General features: G+C 38.2%; 1 protein-coding gene across 1 annotated transcript; it reads right to left on the bottom strand.

The window, feature by feature from the left end:
- Positions 1 to 19,795: 19,795 nt before the first annotated feature.
- Positions 19,796 to 22,373, bottom strand: LOC112785379 (uncharacterized). The gene is made up of 3 exons (XM_072230899.1): positions 20,895 to 22,373; positions 20,363 to 20,762; positions 19,796 to 20,266 (listed from the first exon to the last, which is right to left on the bottom strand). Exons 1-3 carry the CDS (start codon positions 21,146 to 21,148, stop codon positions 19,796 to 19,798), a joined length of 1,125 nt encoding a protein of 374 aa, XP_072087000.1. The 5' UTR covers positions 21,149 to 22,373.
- Between the last annotated feature and the right edge of the window lie 566 nt (positions 22,374 to 22,939).

The following is a 22,939-nucleotide window of genomic DNA, read 5'->3' as shown; positions in this document are numbered from 1 at the left end:
TGGCTCCATTTAATACCCATCAGATATAATTGAAGATATAATTGTCACAGTTGGGCCATTCGCCTTTTCCACTGACTTTGTAGTGCTGGAAATGGAGGAGCACAAGAGTGCAACTCTCATTCTAGGAAGACCTTTCCTAGAAACTGGACGAACCCTCATTGATGTCCAAAAAGGGGAAGTGACCTTGAGAGTCAATGAGGATGAGTTTAGGCTGAATGCTGTTGAGGCAATGAAGCATCCAGACACATCGAAAGACTGCATGTGTGTTGATATTATTGACTCCCTAGTAGAGGAGATCAATATGGCTGAGAGTCTCAAATCAAAGCTAGAAGACATCTTTAAAGATGTTCAGCCTGATTTGGAGGAACCAGAGGAAATAAAAGAACCTCTGAAAAGTCCTCAGGAAGAGGAGAAACCTCCTAAACTCGAGCTCAAACCACTACCACCATCCCTGAAATATGCATTTCTGGGAGAAGGTGCACTTTTTCGGTGATCATAAGATCTGCTTTAAATCCACAGGAAGAGAAAGCACTACTTCAAGTGCTAAGGACACATAAGACAGTTCTTGGGTGGTCCATAAGTGATCTTAAGGGCATCAGCCCAACAAGATGCATGCACAAGATCCTATTGGAGGACGATGCTAAGCCAGTGGTTCAACCACAGAGGTGGCTAAATCCAGCCATGAAGGAGGTGGTGCAGAAAGAGGTCACCAAGTTACTAGAGGTTGGGATTATTTATCCTATTTCTGATAGCCCCTGGATGAGCCCTGTCCAAGTTGTCCCCAAGAAGGGAGGCATGACAGTGGTTCATAATGAAAAGAATGAACTGGTTCCTACAAGAACAGTTACAAAGTGGCGTATGTGTATTGATTACAGAAAGCTCAATACAGCCACCAGGAAGGATCACTTTCCTTTACCATTCATAGACCAGATGCTAGAGAGACTAGCAGGTCATGAATATTACTGCTTTTTGGATGGCTATTCAGGTTACAACCAAATTGCAGTAGATCCTCAGGACCAAGAGAAAACAACATTCACATGTCCTTCTGGAGTGTTTGCCTATAGAAGGATGCCTTTTGGTCTGTGCAATGCACCTGCAACCTTTCAGAGGTGCATGCTCTCTATCTTCTCTGATATGGTAGAAAAATTTCTAGAAGTCTTCATGGATGACTTTTCAGTATTTGGAGACTCATTCAGCTCCTGCCTTGACCATTTAGCACTTGTTCTGAAAAGAGGCCAAGAGACCAACCTAGTTTTAAACTGAAAAAAATGTCACTTTATGGTGACTGAAGGAATTATCATTGGGCATAAAATTTCAAATAAGGGAATAGAGGTGGATCAAGCTAAAGTAGAGGTAATTGAAAAATTACCACCACCTGCCAATGTTAAGGCAATCAGAAGCTTTCTGGGGCATGCAGGATTCTATAGGAGGTTTATAAAGGATTTTTCAAAAATTGCAAAACCTTTGAGCAATCTGCTAGCTGCTGACATACCATTTGTGTTTGACACAGAGTGTCTGCAGGCATTTGAAACTGTGAAAGCTAAGCTGGTCACAGCACCAGTTATTTCTGCACCAGAGTAGACATTACCATTCGAACTAATGTGTGATGCCAGTGACCATGCCATTGGTGCAGTACTGGGACAGAGGCATAACAAGCTTCTGCATGTCATTTATTATGCTAGCCGTATTTTAAATGATGCACAGAAAAATTAGACAACCACAGAAAAAGAGCTGCTTGCAGTGGTTTATGCCATTGACAAATTTAGATCATACTTAGTAGGATCAAAAGTGATTGTGTACAATGACCATGCTGCTCTTAAATATCTACTTACAAAGCAGGATTCAAAACCCAGGCTCATAAGATGGGTGTTGCTTCTGCAAGAGTTTGATATAGAAATAAGAGACAGAAAAGGGACAGAGAACCAAGTGGCTGATCATCTGTCCCAGATAGAACCAGTAGAAGGGGTGTCCCCCCCTCTATTGAGATCTCTGAAACCTTTCCGGATGAGCAATTATTTGGTATTCAGGAAACACCATGGTTTGCAGACATTGCAAACTATAAAGCTATAAGATTCATACCCAAAGAGTACAGCAGGCAACAAATAAAAAAATTGATCTCTGATGCAAAGTACTACTTATGGGATGAACCATATCTCTTTAAGAGATGTGCAGACAGAATAATCCGTAGATGTGTACCCAAGGAAGAGGCACAGAAGATCTTATGGCATTGCCATGGATCACAATATGGAGGCCATTTCGGAGGTGAGCGAACAGCCACCAAGGTTCTCCAATGTGGCTTCTACTAGCCTACTCTCTATAGAGACTCCCGAGAGTTTGTACGTAACTGTGACAACTACCAGAGAGCTGGTAATCTGCCTCATGGTTACATGATACCTCAACAAGGGATGTTGGAGATTGAGTTGTTTGATGTATGGGGTATTGACTTCATGGGGCCTTTCCCACCATCATACTCAAACACGTATATTTTGGTGGCAGTAGACTATGTATCTAAATGGGTAGAGGCAATTGCAACACCCACTAATGATACTAAGACAGTGCTGAAGTTCCTCCAAAAATATATCTTCAGTAGGTTTGGTGTCCCTAGAGTACTAATCAGTGATGGGGGCACTCATTTCTGCAATAAACAGCTTTACTCTGCTATGGTCCGATATGGAATTACCACAAAGTAGCAACTCCATATCATCCACAGACAAATGGGCAGGCTGAAGTCTCTAATAGAGAACTAAAAAGAATTCTGGAACGGACTGTAATTGCCTGTAGAAGGGATTAGGCAAAAAGCTTAGACGATGTTCTGTGGGCATACAGAACAGCATTCAAGACTCCTATAGGAACCTTTCCATACCAGCTTGTGTATGGCAAGGCCTATCATCTGCCCGTGGAACTGGAGCATAAGGCCTACTGGGCAACCAGATTCCAAAACTTGGATGCTAAGTTAGCTGGAGAGAAGAGATTACTCCAGTTAAATGAGCTAGAGGAATTCAGACTCAATGCTTTCAAAAATGAAAAAATTTACAAGGAGAAAGCAAAAATGTGGCATGATAAGAAACTGTCATCCAGAGTCTTTGAACCAGGACAAAACGTTCTGCTGTTTAACTCTAGGCTCAGATTATTCCCCGGAAAATTAAAATCTCGGTGGAGGGGACCATATGTGATTACAATTGTGTCACCATATGGCTATGTGGAGCTTCAAGACATTGATTCTAATAAGAAGTTCATTGTTAATGGACAGAGAGTCAAGCATTATCTTGAAGGCAATGTTGAGCAAGAATGCTCAAGGCTGAGACTAGTTTAAAAGCTCAGTAAGGTCCAGCTAAAGACAATAAAGAAGTGCTTGCTGGGAGGCAACCCAACCATTAGCAAAGTTTATTTATTATGCAAATAATAATTATAGGAGTTTGATATAAATTATCTCCAAGGTTAATTACTAATTGCAGAAGTTCATAGAGTTACAGAAGAATTCAGAGCATAAAGCAGAGAAAAGGAGCTTACTGGCACAAAAACGCCAGTAAGGGGTATTGTGGGCGTTAAACGCCAGAATGGGCACCATTAAGGGCGTTTAACGCCAGTAAAGATACCTTTCTAGGCGTTAAATGCCAGAATTGCAGCATCCTGGGTGTTTAGAAAAATGCCCAGTGATAAAGGCTTTCTGGCGTTTAACGCCAGCCAGGTACCTGGCTGGGCGTTAAACGCCCAAAAGAAGCAACAAATGGGCGTTAAACGCCAGAATGGGTGCCATTCTGGGCGTTTAACGCCAGGAATATGGAGGGGAGGAAGTTTTGTTTCCAACTCAATTTTTTTTTCAAATTCTCATGGTTCCATCCAAAATTTCTTGCATAAACATGTTACAAATTATCATCTTTCAATTTCAATTTCAAAAAAAAAAAAAAAACAAAACAAATTAAAAATAAATTTTTCTTTAATCCTAAAAATCTTTCTCAAATCTTCTTCATTTTCTTTTTAAATCTTTTTCAAAACTCATCTATCTTTTTAATTTCTTCTCAAATCTTTTTCAACTCATCATACTATCTTTTCAAATTTAGATTTATCTTTTTCAAATCTCTCATATCTTTTCAATTTTAAAATTTCATCTTTTTAATATCATATTTATCTTTTACAAATCATATCTTCTATCATATCTTTTTCAAAATTTTTGAACCCACCCCCTCCCTTATAAATTCACACTCGGCCTCTCCCTCTCCTCCATAACTCGAATTTGACTCTCCCTCTCCTCCATAACTCGAATTTGACTCTCCCTCTATTCCTCTCATTTCCTTTCTTTTGCTTGAGGACAAGCAAACCTCTAAGATTGGTGTGTTTTTCGTGATCACTGAGCTAAGATTCTCTAAGATCATGGCTCCTAAGGGAAAACAAACCACTTTAAGAGGCAAGAAAGAGAGGTTCTCAACCAAAGAACAGGCAGACCATTACCACAAAATAATGGGTCTAAGGTCAGTGATTCCGGAAGTTAAATTCGATCTGAAAGAAGACGAATATCTGGAGATCCAAGAGCAGATTCGAAACAGGGGCTGGGAAATTCTAGCTAATCCTGAGACAAAGGTGGGAAGAAACATGGTTCAGGAATTCTACTCAAATCTGTGGCAAACAGATAAGCAGAGAATGACTGGAACCGCCTTCTATACCTTTCGAACTATGGTCAAAGAGAAGATTATTTACTTCCACCTGGACAAAATAAGAGAGGTCTTCAAGCTGCCTCAACTATAAGATGATCCAGAATTCTTTAATAGGAGAATGGTGAGATTTGATAAGCGCTTGGACCAAATTCTAGAGGACATATGCATCCCTGGAACCAAGTGGATAACCAACACAAAAGGTGTCCCGAATCAACTCAAGAGAAGAGATCTCAAACCAGTTGCTAGGGGCTGGCTGGACTTCATTGGGCGTTCTATACTGCCCACCAGCAACCGCTCTGAAGTCACTGTCAAAAGAGCAGTGATGATCCACTGCATTATGCTGGGAAACGAAGTGGAGATTCATCATCTGATTTCTTGTGAGCTTTATACAATTGCAAACAAGAACTCCACTGATGCCAAATTAGCTTACCCAAGCTTAATCTCTCTGCTATGTAAAGATGCTGGGATAAATATGGGAGTGGATGAGTATATCTCAGTCGAGCACCCAATCACCAAAAAGTCAATGGAAGGACAACAAGTGCAAGATAATTCCATCAAAAGGAGGGCACAAGAATTCCTCCCAGAAATCCCTCAGATTAACTATTGGACCCACCTAGAAGCATCTGTCACCATGCTGCAAGAAGCTATAGATCAACTGAAAGAAGAACGGCAAGTTCAAAATAGCATGCTCTGCAAACTGCTGAAGGAACAAGCGAAGCAAGGGCGTGAGCTACAGGAGCTGAAGCACCAGAAGCTGTCTCTTAAAGGGCCAGACACCCCACAGATTGAAGGAGCATCCATCTCCCAAAATAAAGGTTATTGAGTCCTAATCTTAACTCTGTGATAACTTTTGCTATTAGAGATCTACCTTAGGAGTCACATGAATAATAGTAATTAGTATCTTTATTTTTTTATTTTTTTATTTTTTTATTATCTCCAAGTAAGCTATAATTTAGTTTTCTCATCATCATTAAACATGAATAAAATAGCAGATTTCTTATAATAAGGAAGCAGTTTTATTTTCGAGTTCTTAATAAGAAAAATTCAAATTATTTATATATGGTGACAATACTTTTTGTCTTCTGAATGAATGCTTGAACAGTGCATAATTTTTTATAGTGAAGTTTATGAATGTTAAATTTGTTGGCTCTTGAAAGAATAATGAAAAAGGAGAAATGTTATTGATAATCTGAAAAATCATAAAATTGATTTTTGAAGCAAGAAAAAGCAGTGAATACAAAGCTTGCGAAAAAAATGGCGAAAAATAAAAGAAAAAAGAAAGAAAAAGAAAAAGCAAGCAGAAAAAGCCAATAGCCCTTTAAACCAAAAGGCAAGGGTAAAAAGGATCCAAGGCTTTGAGCATTAATGGATAGGAGGGCTTAAAGGAATAAAATCCTGGCCTAAGCGGTTAAACCAAGTTGTCCCTAACCATGTGCTTGTGGCGTGAAGGTGTCAAGTGAAAAACTTGAGACTGAGCGGTTAAAGTCGTGGTCCAAAGCAAAAAGAGTGTGCTTAAGAACTCTGGACACCTCTAACTGGGGACTTTAGCAAAGCTAAGTCACAATCTGAAAAGGTTCACCCAGTTATGTGTCTTTTGCACGAAAGGATTCTCTGTTAGTTTAGAAACTATACCTACAACGTAATTATTTTTATAAAATTCTTTACTAACAGAAAATTCATCTCGTCAAAATGGTGTCGTTGCCGGGAATTTGCAATTGTGTGCCTTATTATTGGTTATTGTAAATATTTTCTTTTGCTTGTTTATTTGTTTTTGTTCTTATTTTTGTTTTTAATTTTTATTTTTATTAGCTACTATGAGTTCTCACCCCTCTGGCTTTAAGTTTGGTTCCAATGTTGTTGTAAGGAATGGAAGCTATAACAGGAACATGCATCAAGGTCAAAACAATCAAAGATGGAAGGAGCCACGAGGATCTGATCAACCCTTTTGGCAACAACACTTTCCAAGGTACCATGGGCAACGACCATTCTACGATGCATGCCAAGACAATAGTTTTGGTGGACCTTTTCATGACAACCAACCTCCACCAAATTACTATGATCAAGAGCCATTCCGAGGTGCGTACCAAGATGATAGATATGGTGGATCCCTGTGTAGTTACCAACAAGCCCTATCATATGCCTATGAACCACCTCCTCAACATAGCTTTGAACCACCATACTCCCAAGCCACCCACAACCATTCACCTCCATATGACCCTAACCCTTATCCACCCCAATTCCAATTCAATTACTCCCAAGAATCACCACTTCCATATGCACCATGTCCATATCCATCGACCCAAGAATCATAGGATCGTCTCAAGGAAACCGTGGATAAATTTCATACAACCCTTCATCAACTGGAGCAAGCGATAAATAAATTAGCTTCCCGACGTTCAAACACTCAAGGAACTCCCATGGCATCATGTGGAGAATCTCATGAAAAACGTAGCACGAAGGAGGCACCAGAAACTCTGGTGGACAGTAAGGAGCATGACTTTGTATTGGAACAAGTGGAGGAAGCAAGAATTATCGAAGAAGAAGAATTGGTTGAAGACTTAGGAGACGCTGAACCTCCATGGGAATCAAGAGTTGTAGAGAATTCCGCCAAGAAATTTGCAATTGATGCTAAGGAGGATAATGCACAACCCCCAAGGCATGTACCTTGTGAAGAACTGGACGGAACAGATCAAGAAGCAAGTTTCCTTGGTAATGATGATCATGAATCAAGCTCTCCTAATGATGAACTTGCATCCGCAATTGAACTCTTTGAGCTTGAAGAACCTTCTCCAAGTGAATATGAAGATGATGTAGAGGTAGATTTTTCTCAACCTCCAACTTATGACTTGAGTGATGGGGAAGAAATCGAAGACTTTGATCAAGACGTGGTTGCAGTTGAAGAAGTTTGTAGGGAAGTGGAAGAATTCACAGAAGAGTACAAGGGAGTGGAGCTTGAAAGACCACTGAAAACACCTCTCCCGAGGCCATTACCACCCAATACAAACTTCAAGTGGGTAAAATTCTTAGCCTTTATCTTCACCTTTCCACTTGAATATGGTTTGCTTGAAACCGATGGCCAGCTTAGAGCTCTTTGTGGCTTTAAGAGTAAGAGGAAGATGGTTAGTAATAGAAGTTGGCATGCAAGGTTCAATACGGTTCCGCGCTCCAAATGGAAGTGCAAGGATTGGTATAGAGCTCGATTGAATGGGTTTCAGAAGATGTTTGGGTGTCTCAGTGGAAATTCAGGTTGTGTACCGTCCGGTTGGAACAATGTAGATAAAAGCGAAGACGGGTACAAAAGCAAGGTTTGGGATCCTGGAATTCGTTATGATAATCAACAATCCTGGAGCCTGATCACCCGCTTTAACTTGCTCGAAGGCTTTACGTGCCTAGTTTGGGACCCCGGAGGCCATTGGAATTGCAAACATTGGTGGAGATTTCTGGATGAGTTCAAGCATAAGCCACCATAAAAAGGAGCACACCAAATGACCAACTTAAGGACTTTAACTAAAAGTGTTAGGTGGGAGACAACCCACCATGGTATGATCGTTCCTTTTTCAATCTTAGTTTTATTTTGTTATGTTTTATTCTTAGTTTTATTTTATTCTGTTTTCTCTAATTGTCATTCATAATGTCTGCATTAGCATATGCATTCTGCATTCTACATTCTTTCAAAAAAAAAAAAACCCCACACCACGCGTGCGCGAAATCGTGCGGCGTCCTCATCCAACGCCTAGAAAGTTGGGCTGAAATCGTGCGGCTGGTGTGCGATAGGCACAAATAGGCCCACGCATGCGCTTCCATGACGCGTGCGTGGACGCGCACGCGTCATTTTCATTTACACACACCACGCGTGGGCGTGTTCGACGCGTACGCGTCGCATGAAGATTTTTGCCCCCTCCATTGAAACAGAGAGTTGCGCAAAAACAATGCTGAAGTCGTGCGTTTATCACGATTCTCGGCGACGCGTACCCGTGCCTCACGCGTACGCATCATCTCCACCTACCCCTCTTCACGCTTTCGCATCGTTTCAATTTTACCTCATCAACGCGCACGCGTGACCCACACGTACGCGTGGATTTAAATTCACTAACCCCCCTGACGCGAAAACCCTAACCCTCGCGTGCCCATTTCCTCCTCCTTTCCCCAACGTTCCATACCCTCTTCTTCTGCCCTCCCTTTCCTCCACAGCCGCCACAACCCACTGCCAACACCACAGTGCCACCGTACCGCAACCCTGACCGCCGCCCTCACTCTCCCCTCTTCCCTCTTTTCTTCTCCTTCTCTCTCTTCTCACCCCTGCCCCCGCCGACCCCAAAACCCCGCCGCGTCCGACACAGCTCCCCGCCGCCACCGTCACCCCTTCCCTCTCTCTACCCTATCTTCTTCTCCTTCCCCACTGCCACCAACCACAGCACCGCCGCTCCACCCCAGCGCCGCCGCTGCCGCTACCACCAGCCCCGCCGTACACCCCTCTCTCCTCTTCATTTCTATTTCTATAGCTGCACCCCCCAGGTTTCACTGCACTCCAATTTCTTTTCCGATTCAAGTCAGTCAGTTTACATATTTCAATTATGTTCAATTTAGGTTAGTTAGATATGCATGTTTGTAGTGGATTCTAGGTGGTTAGGTAGCTAGGATGTGGTTAGAGGATACTAAGTCTGATAATTGCTCCATACCTACTGTTTGAATTTTCTACTTTTCACTATTGGTTGGCTGTTATTGTTGCTGTTTCACTGTTTCATGGCTATTTGATAAAATTCTGCTTCATACCATCAATTCATATAAGCTGTATTCATTCCTGCTGATTGCAATTATTGCTCTGCATTCATATCACATGCTACTTGCACATAACTACCTTGAGACTATCTTGATTGAAAATTCTGCTCAATGCCATTTTACTTGCTAGTTTGATATATCTTGTTCTTAGACTCATATAAACTGCTAATTCTATTTGACAATTGCTGCTACTTGCATTATTATGCTGTTTGATTTTTCGGGAACGTTCCTTTTACTGCCGGAATGCTGCCCAATTTTTCTCAGAAACGGTTTTACTTAATTGCCATTCATGACTTGCCTTTGGTACTTTTCCGTTGTGCTTTAATTGGTTTAACCCAAAGTCACCTCATGACATGCTGGGCTAGCATTCACTATCTCTTTTGGTTCCCTTCCAACTTCAATTGCATTATTGATGTTTCGTAATCCTTTTCGTGCTTCTTTTATTTTCTTATTTATCATCAATAATCTGCATTCTCTGCTTGAATGTGAGTTGTTTGTTCTTCAAGTTTGTGCATTTCTGTTAGCTAGGAACCACAATACCATGCCACTAACTTTAACTTCCCTTTTTAACTCTTGACTTCATTAACTTTCTAACTTCTCTCTTAATTTTAAACTAACTGCTTTCAACCCCTTTCAAGGCATGTTTATTGTTTTTTCCTGACAAATAAGCATTCTGCATCTTATAGTTTTTGGATTGTGATTTTTAATTGAATTCTATGAATTTTATCTTGCATTCAGTCCAACATTCTATATATTTCTGACTCACTTCATGCTTTGGCTTTCATTCCTATTTTGCCCATCTATGCTTATATTGCTTGAATCATATTTGCCTTCCTATTTTTCTGCTTTAAGTTGATAAATTATACCCTGAATTTTCTGTTTTTCAGGATGTTCGACCCAAAAGAAAAGGGAAAGGCTAAAGCCACCACGGGTAAAAGGAAACGAGGCCAATCATCTATGGCTCTAACAGATATTCTGCATGATGATTCCTGGCGTGAGAAGAATTTTACTTCGTAGGAAAAAGCATATCAATTAGTGCCTGCAACTGATCCAGTCAAGTTCGCAAATCGCTATTGTGAACCGAAATATGAGGTCTTTGGGACAAAAAGGCACCTATATTTGGAAACGAACCTCAAAATTCCAGCTGAATTACAATAGTACACCACTGAGCAGATCAAACAAAGAGACTGGTTCTTTCTGGAAAGGAATTTGACTGAGGTTAATGCATCCTGGGTCCGGGAATTCTACTGCAACTATTATAAAATGACCCTGGATGCAGTCCAGCTCAGAGGAAAACAGATTTTAGTTACTGAGGAGGCCATTGAGGATATCCTCCATTTCCAGCCTAAATCGGATCAGCCAGATGGCTATCAGCAGGCTGAGGAAGCTATGAGGTTTATGAGTTTTGATTGGGAGGCAGTGAAGCGCACCATAGCCATTGATCCAGCTGTCCCATGGGTTATGGGTAAGTTGACAGTGAACCCAAAAGGCATAAAAATTATTTTTCTAAATGATGAGGCTCGGCTATGGCAACAAATTCTGAGCAACTATGTTATGCCGAGCACTCACGAGACTGAGGTGCCAGCTGCCATGATTACTCTCATCTGGTGCGTGATGGAAGGCAAGGACCTGTACCTTCCCCGATTTATACGTCAATACATGTCCAGGATTCATGTCCGAGGCACTCTGCCTTTCCCATATCTGATTACCCAGTTGGGCCGCCGAGCTGAGGTACCCTGGGAGCCTGAGGATGAGAAGCCACCAGCCGTCGACTGCAAGAAGATCATCCCATACGGCAGGAAGTTCGAGGCTCTGGGCTACAGACCACCCTCTCTTACTGCATCCGCTGACGCAGCCACATTCTTTGCTGCCCCTTCAGCACCTGCTGCACCACCCACACCCACAGCACCCTCACCTGCTTTCCAGCCCATCTACCACCTTGTGCACCGACTATTTGAGCGCCTGGACCGGATGGAGCATCGCAGTAAGTGACGCTATGAGCATTTGAAGCTGATGATCCAGTCGGGACACACTGACATCCCCTCCAAGCCTGACACACCATCGAAGCCATCTGAGGAGGAGGCGGATGAGCATGAGGAGGATGCACGAGCAGAGGATGAGCAGGCAGGATCCCAGTAGGCAGAGCACCAGCAGGCAGCGCCCCAACATGAGGAGCCTCAGCAGACACAGCCAGCAGATCCACATGCCCTTATACAGGCAGAGCCACAGGCACCTTCATTGCCAGAGCCCATAGAGACAGCATCCGCACACCCTTCCGGAGGTGACGACACTTCACACCCAGCCTGACTGAGCATCGAGGACGATGCTATTATATAAGTGTGGGGAGGTCGCCATCTTTGGCGAATCTTATTTTGGTGAACTACTTTCATACCCTTTTTCATCCTATTTTGTTTCATTTTTTTGTATTTTTATTTTATTTTATCTTATTTCCTTTCAGTACTTGCATATTTTCTTTTACTGTATTTCTGTTTATTTCTACTTTATTACATTTTGCACTTTGGGCTGTATATATCTTAGATATTTAGCTTGATTTGCACTCTTAGCTTATTAGTTGTGATATAGAAAATATGGATTATTAAGTTTAGTTTACCCTTTTTAGCATATGAGAATTTGGTTTAATTGAAAATAGAGAGTAAACTAGAAATTTTTAGTTTTTCATAATCACAACAATCCACTTAGCTTATGATATATAGTAATAAATGTTGGTAAATTGATGACATTTTTCAAGGAATATATTTATTTTTATAAAAGCCATTCAAACATTCACATTGATTAGAGTTGAAACTCTTTATCCCTACTTGCATGATATACATGACTGATATATGGTTTCTGAGCCAAAGAACACACAACCCGTGAGTTTTTTAAGCTTAATTACATGGTTACATTATTTAACCATAGTTTGCATTCCTGTGTGTTTCTTCACTATCATTGTAATCTTTTACTTTGTTCCATTCTATATGTCCAATATAGAATGTATTTACATGCTTGCATATGATTGAGGCCATTACTTGTTTTTGCTCACTTATCCCAAATAAGCCTACCCTTTTAAGTCACCCTTGTTAGCCACTTTGAGCCTTTTAATCCCCTTCTGTCTTATAACCACATCACTAGCTTTAAGCAGAAAAACAAATTAAATACCCCAAATTGAATCTTTGGTTAGCTTAAGATAGAGATTGTGTATCAACTAAGTGTGGGGAACCGTGGGAACTTGGGTTGATAGGGAATGTATTATGATAAATAGGAATTTGGGTACCTACTCATGTAAAACCAGAAAATTTGGAAATCCATATGCATTGATAAGTTATATTTACTTTTTCAAAAAAAATAAAAAAATAAAAAATTCCTATAATTAAATAAATAAGCTTAGAGGACAAAATTATCCCAATAATGAGTTTAGTAAAAAGATCAATGCACATGTGATGAGATTGGAAATAATTTGATACATGAGTATGTGATACAAAAGTGGAAAAATTGGGTAGCTAGGCATAATTTATGAATTGTATAAGAGTATGCATATGTTAGGTGAGATTTTAGACTAATCAAGGATTCAATTTATAGCTTACTTGGCCATATATATATATATATACCCTCACCTTTGCCTTAACCCTATTACAACCTTGAAAAGACCTCATGATGTTTGCATGTGTACATTAAATATTTGTTGATTGGTTAGATGAAGAACAAAGTTTTAGAAAGCATGACTAGAGAAGAGTAGAGTGATTAACCCCAAACACTGAGTGATTAGAGTGTATATACAAATCCAGTGAGGGTTCAATAGCTCATTTCCATATATCCATGTTTAATAATTGTTATTCCTGCAAGTTTGTGAATTCTTTTGATTAACCCAACTCAATTGTGAATGTGTTTTAATATGATTTAGCCCTTGGCTGTGCATATATGTTTCCTTGAAAAATTTGACTCAAATTAACCACATGTAAGCTTTATATATCTAGGTGGATAGTAACTAGAATTGCATGATTCATTTAGGTAGCTTGCATTTAGATAGATTGCATTGCATAGATTCCACCATTCTACCTTCACTCTTTTTCAGTTTCTCTTGAAGTTAGCATGAGGACATGCTAATGTTTAAGTGTGAAGATGTTGATAAACCACTATTTTATGATTTATCTTGTGCTCAATTGAGTGGCTTTTATCAAGTCTTTGCTCACTTATTCATATAATTTGCATGGTTTTACAATTCCTTCCTTATTCTGTGATATATGTGAAAACATGTTTTCTATGCCTTAAAAATGTTAATTTTAATTATCCTTTATTACCATTCAATGTCGTGATCTGTGTGTCAAGTATTTTCAGGCTTTATAGGACAGGAATGGCTTAAAGGACAGAAAGGAAACATGCAAAAGTGGAAGGAACGCGCGAAATGAAGTTTTGAAGGAAATGGCAGCGACGCGTACGCATGACTGATGCATACGCGTAACAAGAAAAATCTCCAAATGACGCGCACGCGTGACCTACGTGCACGCGTGACAGACGCCACGTGCAGAAAGTTGCAGAAGTCACCCCCAGCGATTTCTGGGCTCCTTCTCGGCCTAAATCCAAGCCTGAAAACACAGAATAGAGGCTGGAGAATGAAGGAATCAATCATTCATCAATCATTCATTCAATATACACAAATCTTAGGTTTTAGATGTAGTTTTCTAGAGAGAGAGGCTCTCTCCTCTCTCTAGGTTTTAGGATTTAGGATTTCTCTTAGTTTTAGGATTGTTTCTCCTCAATTCCAAGTTCAATGTTCCTTTAGTTTAATTTCTCTTCTACTTTTATTCATTCTATTACTTTAATTTATTTATTTTCTCAATATTGGTTTATGAACTCCATGTTAATTTGATTTTCTATTTAATACAATTTGAGGTATTTCAGATTTAAGATTGCTTTCTTCAATTTCATGTTATTGATGCTTTTAATTTAATTTAGATTTCTCTCCCTTTGCTTTGGTTGAGTAATTGGTGACACTTGAGTTATCAAACTTAGTTGTTGATTGAAAATTAGAATTTGCTGATTGATTTGGATCCCTCTAAAGCTAGTCTTTCCTCAGGAGTTGACTAGGACTTGAGGAATCCCATTAATTGGTCCACTTGACTTTCCTTTATTTAGTAAGGGTTAACTAAGTGGGAGCAATAAACAATTCTCATTACAATTGATAAGGATAACTAGGATGGGATTTCCAGTTCTTATACCTTGCAATGGTTTTTATGATAATTAATTTACTTTCTTGCCAATTTATTTTCTTGTTCCTTATTTCAAAAACCCAAAAAGATACTTTTCCATAACCAATAGTAAATCATACTTTCCTGCAATTCCTTGAGAGACGACCCGAAGTTTAAATACTTCAGTTATAAATTTTATTGGGTTTTGTTACTTGTGACAACCAAAACTTTTGCACGAAAGGATTCTATGTTAGTTTAGAAACTATACCTACAACGTGATTATTTTTATAAAATTATTTACTAGCAGAAAATTCATCTCATCATTCTGCAATGAAAAAGCTAACATAGTAATAACTAAACCAATGAAGAAGCCTTCTGCAACATAATTGAATTCCTCATTCCTAAGCTGCTTGATTCACCTAAAAAGTCATCGTCCTTTTTTTATTTCATATATACTTTAATAAAATAAAATAGAAAAGGAGCCAAACGATAGCTCATATTTTTATAAGTTATGCTTTAAGTTCACATTTACCAAACTCACTATCACAAATAATAATTCTATAAATGTTATGTCCCATTTCCTATTCACTTCCACTTTGCATTAAACTTTTCATCACCTTTATATGAGATTCTTAATTCTTAGTCAAGAACCCTTCCCCAAATATCCTCACTAATGTATGTTAATTAAACCAATGAATGAACAAATCAGAACTATGGATAAATTTATCACAATATTAGGAAAAAGGTTATCCATTGAAGATCATGTTTTAATTAAATCTAATTATTATTTTGTTAAAGCACACGAACACTGAAACACATATGCACATTGCGCACATACAGATACATATCTAATTAAAATAAAATTAAAAAAATCAAATTAAATAATAACCGAGTTTCAGTTTTAAAGGCGGATGAACATACTTTAAGAGTTTCAGCACGAGGAGCAGGCATTGAACAGAGGAACTAAGCACAGGGTAGGGAGCAGTAGAGCCGGCGACGCGACGCGGGCAAGTTGAACAAAGAACGTGCTTTGCGAGCAAGCTGGCGACGAGAGTGACGAGAGACTGCAACATGGCCGTTGACGCGAGTTGAGGTAGACGCGGGTTATAACACCCCGATTCTCCACAGAGTTATTCTAAAAAAATATGTGATGAGAAATTCGATAAATATCTGAGAATCACCTCATCATAAAATAATAAGGCAGATTTAGACTTGATAAGTGAAAAGAATAGATATATCATTAGAATAGTTAGTTTAAGACTGCACCTGATTGAGTTATCAAATGCTCTTGGTTATTTGATAAACCAAGATTAACCCACAATTCCATTTCCTTTCCCTTGGTTCAGCAGAATCACAAGCCATAAACCAAGAAAAGCTTACCCTGATTAATTCCCTCCACTCTTTTGCATCTCAGCACTGAGCCAAACCAAAGGAGCAACCATGGTTCCACCGCTTGCATTTAATTTCTTGTCTGTGTTATAAGGAGGAGAAAACAGCAAAGCTCTTCACCACAAGCTCTTCTCACCTCCCTTCTTTTATTCAAAGAGCCACAAGATTCTCATCCTTCCTTATATCATACAAGAACCAGTGAGGGAAGAGAGAGAGAGAGAGAGAGAGAGAGGGAGAGAGAGAGAGAACCAGCGACGGACAAAGGAGGAGAAGGAGAGAGTAAGAATGGATTTCTTCATCATCTCCATCGCACTATCACCGAGGAAAAGATGAGAAAGACCATGGAAGGTGCTGACCAAAACTAGGGAGGGAGCTTCATCCTCTTCCCCATCTGATTTCTTCATAGTTTCACTACTGGGTATGACCCAGTAACCTCTGTTCTTTCTTCTTTTTTCCCAATCCAAAAATCTAACTTTTATTGTGCTCCATTTCTTACTAGACTGATCGAATTTCTCAAGAATCGCCACCTACAAAGGGTTCCTGATTCAAGAAAACAAGAGAGTAGGAATTGTGTTCTTGAGCATCAAAAGAGGTAAGGGGTTAGGTGATTAGATCCGATATATGTGAAGCTGATAGTTGTGATTTTATTGTTGATGTTGATTCCATATGATTGTGTAGTAATTGCTACTGCAATTTTGTAGAGGAGTCATAAATTTGATGTTGCAATAGCTTGCTACAATTTTGCTAGTGTATCATGAATTTGTTGGGTAATTGTTGCTGAGTATAGTGCAGAGTTTGATATTGTTAAGGTGTAATAATATGGTACCGATGGTGTAAATTTTTGGAATATATGGAATTGAGGCTCTTGGAGCTGTAATATATTTGAAACAAGAAGAGATGATCTAAATGAATTAGGATCAATGATGTATAATGGTTAAGGTTTTAGGAAAGCAGGTTAGTGTTTACAAACTTAGGTACCTATGCTGTAGAAATTCTGCAGAATTTTGGACAGAAACTTAAAATAAAAACTGGGAGCAATATAGACGTGATTTTCGATCCAAATTATTTTTCTATCAAATTTAAAGACGTCAAGATTACTCCATAAAAATTTCAGAAAATTTGGCAAAGTGGTTTGGAAGATATAAACTTTTGAAGTTTAGTGATTGTTGTAGAATTTTATGATTTTCTGGTTCTGTAGTACCAACTTTCAGCCTCTAACTTTTGATTTATTTAGAATTTTAAGTTGCTTCCAAAAGGATTTTAAAGATCTATTAGTATATTTTAAGTGAGTACAAATTTCATGTCCATATCTATTTTGTATACTTAATTAAGTCACTTGGAAGCTGAATTGCTTGCTGGAATTCTGAACTGATTTATGAAAACAGGGCACCATTTCCAATTGACAATTAATTTATCAAATGAAGTGATATGAACCTAAAACTTGTGGATTCTAAAACTTAGGGGTGTTAAGTGTAATCTCACCAAAATTTAGAAGCAACGAATTATAATTGAAATTATTATGGATTTTACAAAAACACTGCTGTTTGCTGTTTTTCTGAATCCTTATAAATGCAGTAGCAGAATTTAAAAACTTTGTATAAAATTCAATTCTAATCCAAATGCAGTAAAACCTAATTCAAATTAAATATTAAGATCTCTAGAATGACCTTACCAAGAGAGATAGTCCGTGCATAAGCTTTCACAACATAAAAACTACATAACAAGATAGCAAGGTGCTGTTCCAAAAATCTAGAACAACAGTCTTAGTTTTTCTTCAATATCTAGCATTAGACTGCTCAGAAAAATATGATTTTTAGTTCTTTAGAAACTTGAGTTCAATACAAACTCGTGGACATCAAGTTTGCATGAATCTGAGTCCGTTTGTTATATTAATTATCAAATAGAAAAATGATCGCCAAAAAGGTATTAGGCTAAACAAGTTTGGAAAATGAATAAGAATGTAAGTTGTCCCTAGGAAGGTTTAAAGTTAAAAGGTGATGCGGAGGTACGTATAATAAAACGGTGATACGGAGGTACGTATAATAAAACGGTGATGCGGAGGTACGTGTAAGTAAATGGTGATGTGGAGGCATAAAGAAAAGAAAAGAAAATAAGGAACAATGAATGAAATAAAAGTTGAGAATTGTATATTGAATAGGCCTTGTGCCAAATTGTTAATGCAAAAGTACCCGCCTAACTGATATACTGATATTCTAAGATTGCTAATGCAGGAATGTTCGCCTAATTGATAGCCTGTCTCTTACCGTAATGCCAAGATATCCTAATTGACATGGGTTCGCCCATGATGATAATTGTGCCTAACTGACACGGTAAAGAGACCATATTTGGGGTTCACCCCGAGTAACGTCGGGTTGCGGGTAGACAACCAACGCATGAGCTCATGGCCTGTACTAGGAACAGACATGCATCATAAATTGTTTGCGTATTTGATTGCGATTGTTTACTGTTCATTCTTTCTGCTACGTGTTATCTGCTTCTTGTTAATTCTCTATTCTCTGATTCTTGTTTGTGTTTTAAAGTTGTATAATTACATTTTCTCCAAAGCTTGGGTTAAGGTAGTAAAACTAGAAAATAGCCATAGAGAATAGCATAAGGAGCGGTATTAACCCCCAACGGAAGATGCCAAGATAGAGTTATGTCAGAGCCTGTGATACAAAAATAGCCGAGAAATTTAGCAAACAAGTCGTTACGATAGAGCCAGAGCTCTAGGTTTCACAAGAGAGATGTGTTTTTATGGTGTCACCTTACTGGGAACCATATAGGTTCTCACTCCTTCCTTTTCCTTTCCCCCCAGATGGAGGATCTCGAATTGTCTGTCACCGCTGGAGTTCTATTCAGAGAGGTACCAGAGGAGTTTGTGTTTTCAGACCCTACAAAAGGTGCTTGAGACTAGTCCTGAGAGGATGTTTTGCAGACTTGTGCCTCAACAATGGTGTGATATAGAATAGATGGTCTTTGTTTCCTTAGAATCTTCTTTCCCTCACTTTTATTGCTTTTCGAGGGATGGAGCTTGTTATTTTTTTCCATTAGCCTGGATACCAGCCTAGGGGTTTTCTATATGAACCAGGTATCTAGGAAGTTGTCAGATATATGTTTGTCTGTATATGGTCATTGTTTCCTTAGAATCTTCTTTCCCTCACTTTTATAGCTTTTCAAGGGATGGAGTTTGTTATTTTCTACTGTTAGCCTGGATACCAGCTTAGGAGTTTTCTATATGAACCAGGTATCTGAGAAGTTGTCAGTTTGTCTACATACAGAAAACTCTCATGCATATATATATATATATATATATATATATATATATATATATATATATATATATATATATATATATATATATATATGTCAAGTTTGTATGAACTAACTTGAGCAAGGTTGTCAAACTCGCGAGTCTAGGTAAACTCGTGGAGCTGGCCTAGACTCGACTCGTAGACTCGACTCGTAGACTCGTACGAGTTTACCTGTTATACATTTTTAAAAAATATATATATATATATATATATATATATATATATATATATATATATATATATATATTTACTCAGATATAGACATTCAAACCTAACAATTTCAACATCAAAACACATAATAAATTAACCTAATACTAAAATTTTAAGTTACAACAAGTACTTTGGATCACACATTTTAATCCTTCACAAGTATTTATCTAGTTCAACATAAAACACACAATTACACAATCAAAGGTTCATAAGACATAACCAAAACACAAAGAAAACAACAAAGCAACAATTAAATTTCTAATAAACTCTAAAACTCAAATCCTCCAATATCTTCATCTTCCATGGCATCAACATCATCATCTTCATCAGAAACATCATTTCTTTCAGCCTCAGGTTCAACACGGCCAACAAAATCTTCATCATCATTCACATGTTCATCTTCTTCCTCTATTAAATTTTGTTGTGGATCCCCAATAAACTCATTCTCACCTCCCTCACCCATGTTGAATTCATTACTATTCATACCTGGAATAGCAAATTCATTACTATTTGGATCATCATTAGTATTGTCATTCGTTGGCAAGTGAGAATGCTCAACACTTTCAGCAATATTTTCATTAACATCCTCAGTTATCCACTCATCATCAGAATGCACTGCATCAAATTCAAGTTCTGGAGTTTTTCTAATTTGCTTGCCCTTTAACTTCAAATTATACATCACATACACTAAATCATTTATTTTCTTTTGATGCAACCGATTTCTTCTCTTTGTATGAACCTACAAACATATAGTGCCAATAGTTAATAAAAATACAAAAATTAAAATTAAAATAAATAATGAATAGTTCTAAGGAAGTAAGAAATAAGGAATTACCATTTCAAATGCACTCCAATTACGCTCACAACCAGATGAACTACAAGTTAAGCTTAGAACTCGGATAGCAAACTTCTTTAGTTCTGGACAACTATCTCCATAGAAGTTCCACCACTCAGCAGGTAGCATGGTCTTCCTACTACTCTTTGCAGTTTCATTACCAAAGAGGCCTCTAGCATAATGAAAGTCAGGAAGCTGTAGACCAACCTTTTTCCTTTCTTCCTGGTTAGGAACCAGTTTTTTCAAACAACTATATAGACCAATCTTAATGTCAGCATCATCAACCATGAAATTTGGTTCATAGTGATAATGAGGATTAAGATAATACGCAGCTGCATGCAATGGTCTATGCAATTGACTTTTCCACCTTCCATTAATAATTTCCCATATAGGTTCGTAACTAAAAATAACAATGCAAATGAATAAAAATAAGAAAATTAAATAAATAACTGAATATAAGAAGAAAACATGGTAACATGATACATTGATAATCAAATATTAAAGCTTTCAATTAGTCAAGACTCAAGATTACCTCTTTTTAACACAACCGAAGTTAGTCCTGATTGTTTCTTTGGCGTTTCTCATGCCTTCAAAGATGAAACCCATGGCTGGTTTTTCATCTGAATCAACCAAGCGAAGGACTGTAATGAGAGGAGCAGCAGCCTTGAGGCATATGACAATATTCTTCCATAGCCTACTATCCAAGGCCATGTTTTGGACTCTTATTCCTTCAGGCGTTGATGCAACCTTAGTTGTCTTCCAATCAGCAGAAGTAAACATAGTCATCAACGGTCCTTTATTATCATGAAGACAAGTGAGAGTCAAATAGGCAGTGGCGAATCTTGTGGCACCTGGCCGAACCAAGTCCTTTCCCTTTGTAAAAATTCCTCAACATGCTAATGAGCATACTCCGAGAGTAGATAAAAGTGGTGATTTTTCTTCCCTTTTTTATGGTTGTTTCATGCACCTTTAGCTTCTTTTCAAAATCCTCCAATATCAAATCTATGCAGTGTGCAGCACATGGTGTCCAATACAAACTTTTTCTAGTCTCCATCATTCTTTCTCCAGCAGCCTTATAATTAGCAGCATTATCTGTAACAATTTGGACTACATTCTCTTCACCAACAAATTCTACTGCATCTTCTAGCATTTTGACAACTTTATCCGTTGTTTTCGAGATGTCAGAAGTGTCCAATGAATAAAGAAAAAATGTTCCTTTAGGGCTGTTCACCAAGAAATTACAAATACTACGCCTTTTTTTATCAGTCCATCCATCCGACATGATTGAGTTGAACAACCAGTTCTCTTCCACTCTGCTTTGAATTCAGTAAGCATTTCATCAACATTGTTCACTGCTTTCTTTAATTGGGTTTCTCTTAACTCATGGTAAGAAGGGGGGTTTGTAGCCAATTCCATATCTCCCAACCATCTCACAAAACTTTAAAAATTCGGGATTCTTAATAACATTGAAAGGAATAGCACTTGTATAGAAAAATATGGCACATTGTTGATCACATTGTTCTTTTAGATCCTTCTTCATCATTTGATTTATTGTTGATTGAACTTGAGCCCCTTTTCCTTTTGTGACAAAGCTGCAAATATCTTTCCCCTTTTGTTGAGAATTGTCCTTCTCCTTTTCTGTTTGTTCAGGATAATCCTCATCATCACCGAATCTTCTCTTCTTTAATGATGCTTCTTTAGCCTCCACACAGACTTTCAATATCACAGCCTTCACTTCTTCAGGTACTGAAGCACAAGGCTCTGAATCCTCTTTAGTACCGGCAAGATGATGCTTGAATCTATAAATCCCTCCGCTTATAGTCTTTGAGCAATAATTACACTTCACTTTTTTACCATTGCCTTGAACATCAATCCCATGTTTCCATCCTATATCACTTCTATTTCCAGTTGCATTTTTTCTCCTAGAAACAGCAGGTGTAGGTCTAGGAATACTAGGAAGCGAAGACCCTGTCCCTGAACCAACATTCTCAGACATTTTGTATTTTTATCCCTAAAAATCAACAACCCAAACAACAAATTCAGATTCAGATTATCCACTAACTAAATTCATAACTAACACTAGTTTCAGCTACACTTACAACAATAATGTTTAAAAGATGAAAAATTTTCAGCATCATAAGACTTAATCAATAATCATCACTCCAAATGCAGTACAGCAAGCAATACTTTTGTGATTCGGAATAATATACCACCCAGTTATGAGTTAACCCAAAAGTCCATTCTCATTGTCATATGAACCCCCTTTGAGGTCATCAATCACAAACAAATTAAAACAATGGCAACCAGAGTCAACCACCAATATTCCAATACCCACTTTATCACACAACAGATACATTTTTATTTAAACTAACAATTCAGACTTCAGACTTTCAATTAAACTAACACAGTAAGTCAGTAACACTAACTAACAATTCAGACTTGAGAGTTTTAATTCACTAATTCAGACTTCAGAATTTCAGTAAACTAAAGACTAAACATAACTACATAACAGAAGCAGAAAACAAAAGAAAAAAAATATATAGCAGAAGCACTATCCACACATTTTAACCATGATTG

This window comes from Arachis hypogaea, chromosome 20 (genome assembly GCF_003086295.3).
Source record: "Arachis hypogaea cultivar Tifrunner chromosome 20, arahy.Tifrunner.gnm2.J5K5, whole genome shotgun sequence".
Classification (NCBI taxonomy): Eukaryota; Viridiplantae; Streptophyta; class Magnoliopsida; order Fabales; family Fabaceae; genus Arachis; species Arachis hypogaea.
Note: the sequence above shows the minus strand (reverse complement) of the source record. Positions and strands in the feature narration are given on the sequence as shown.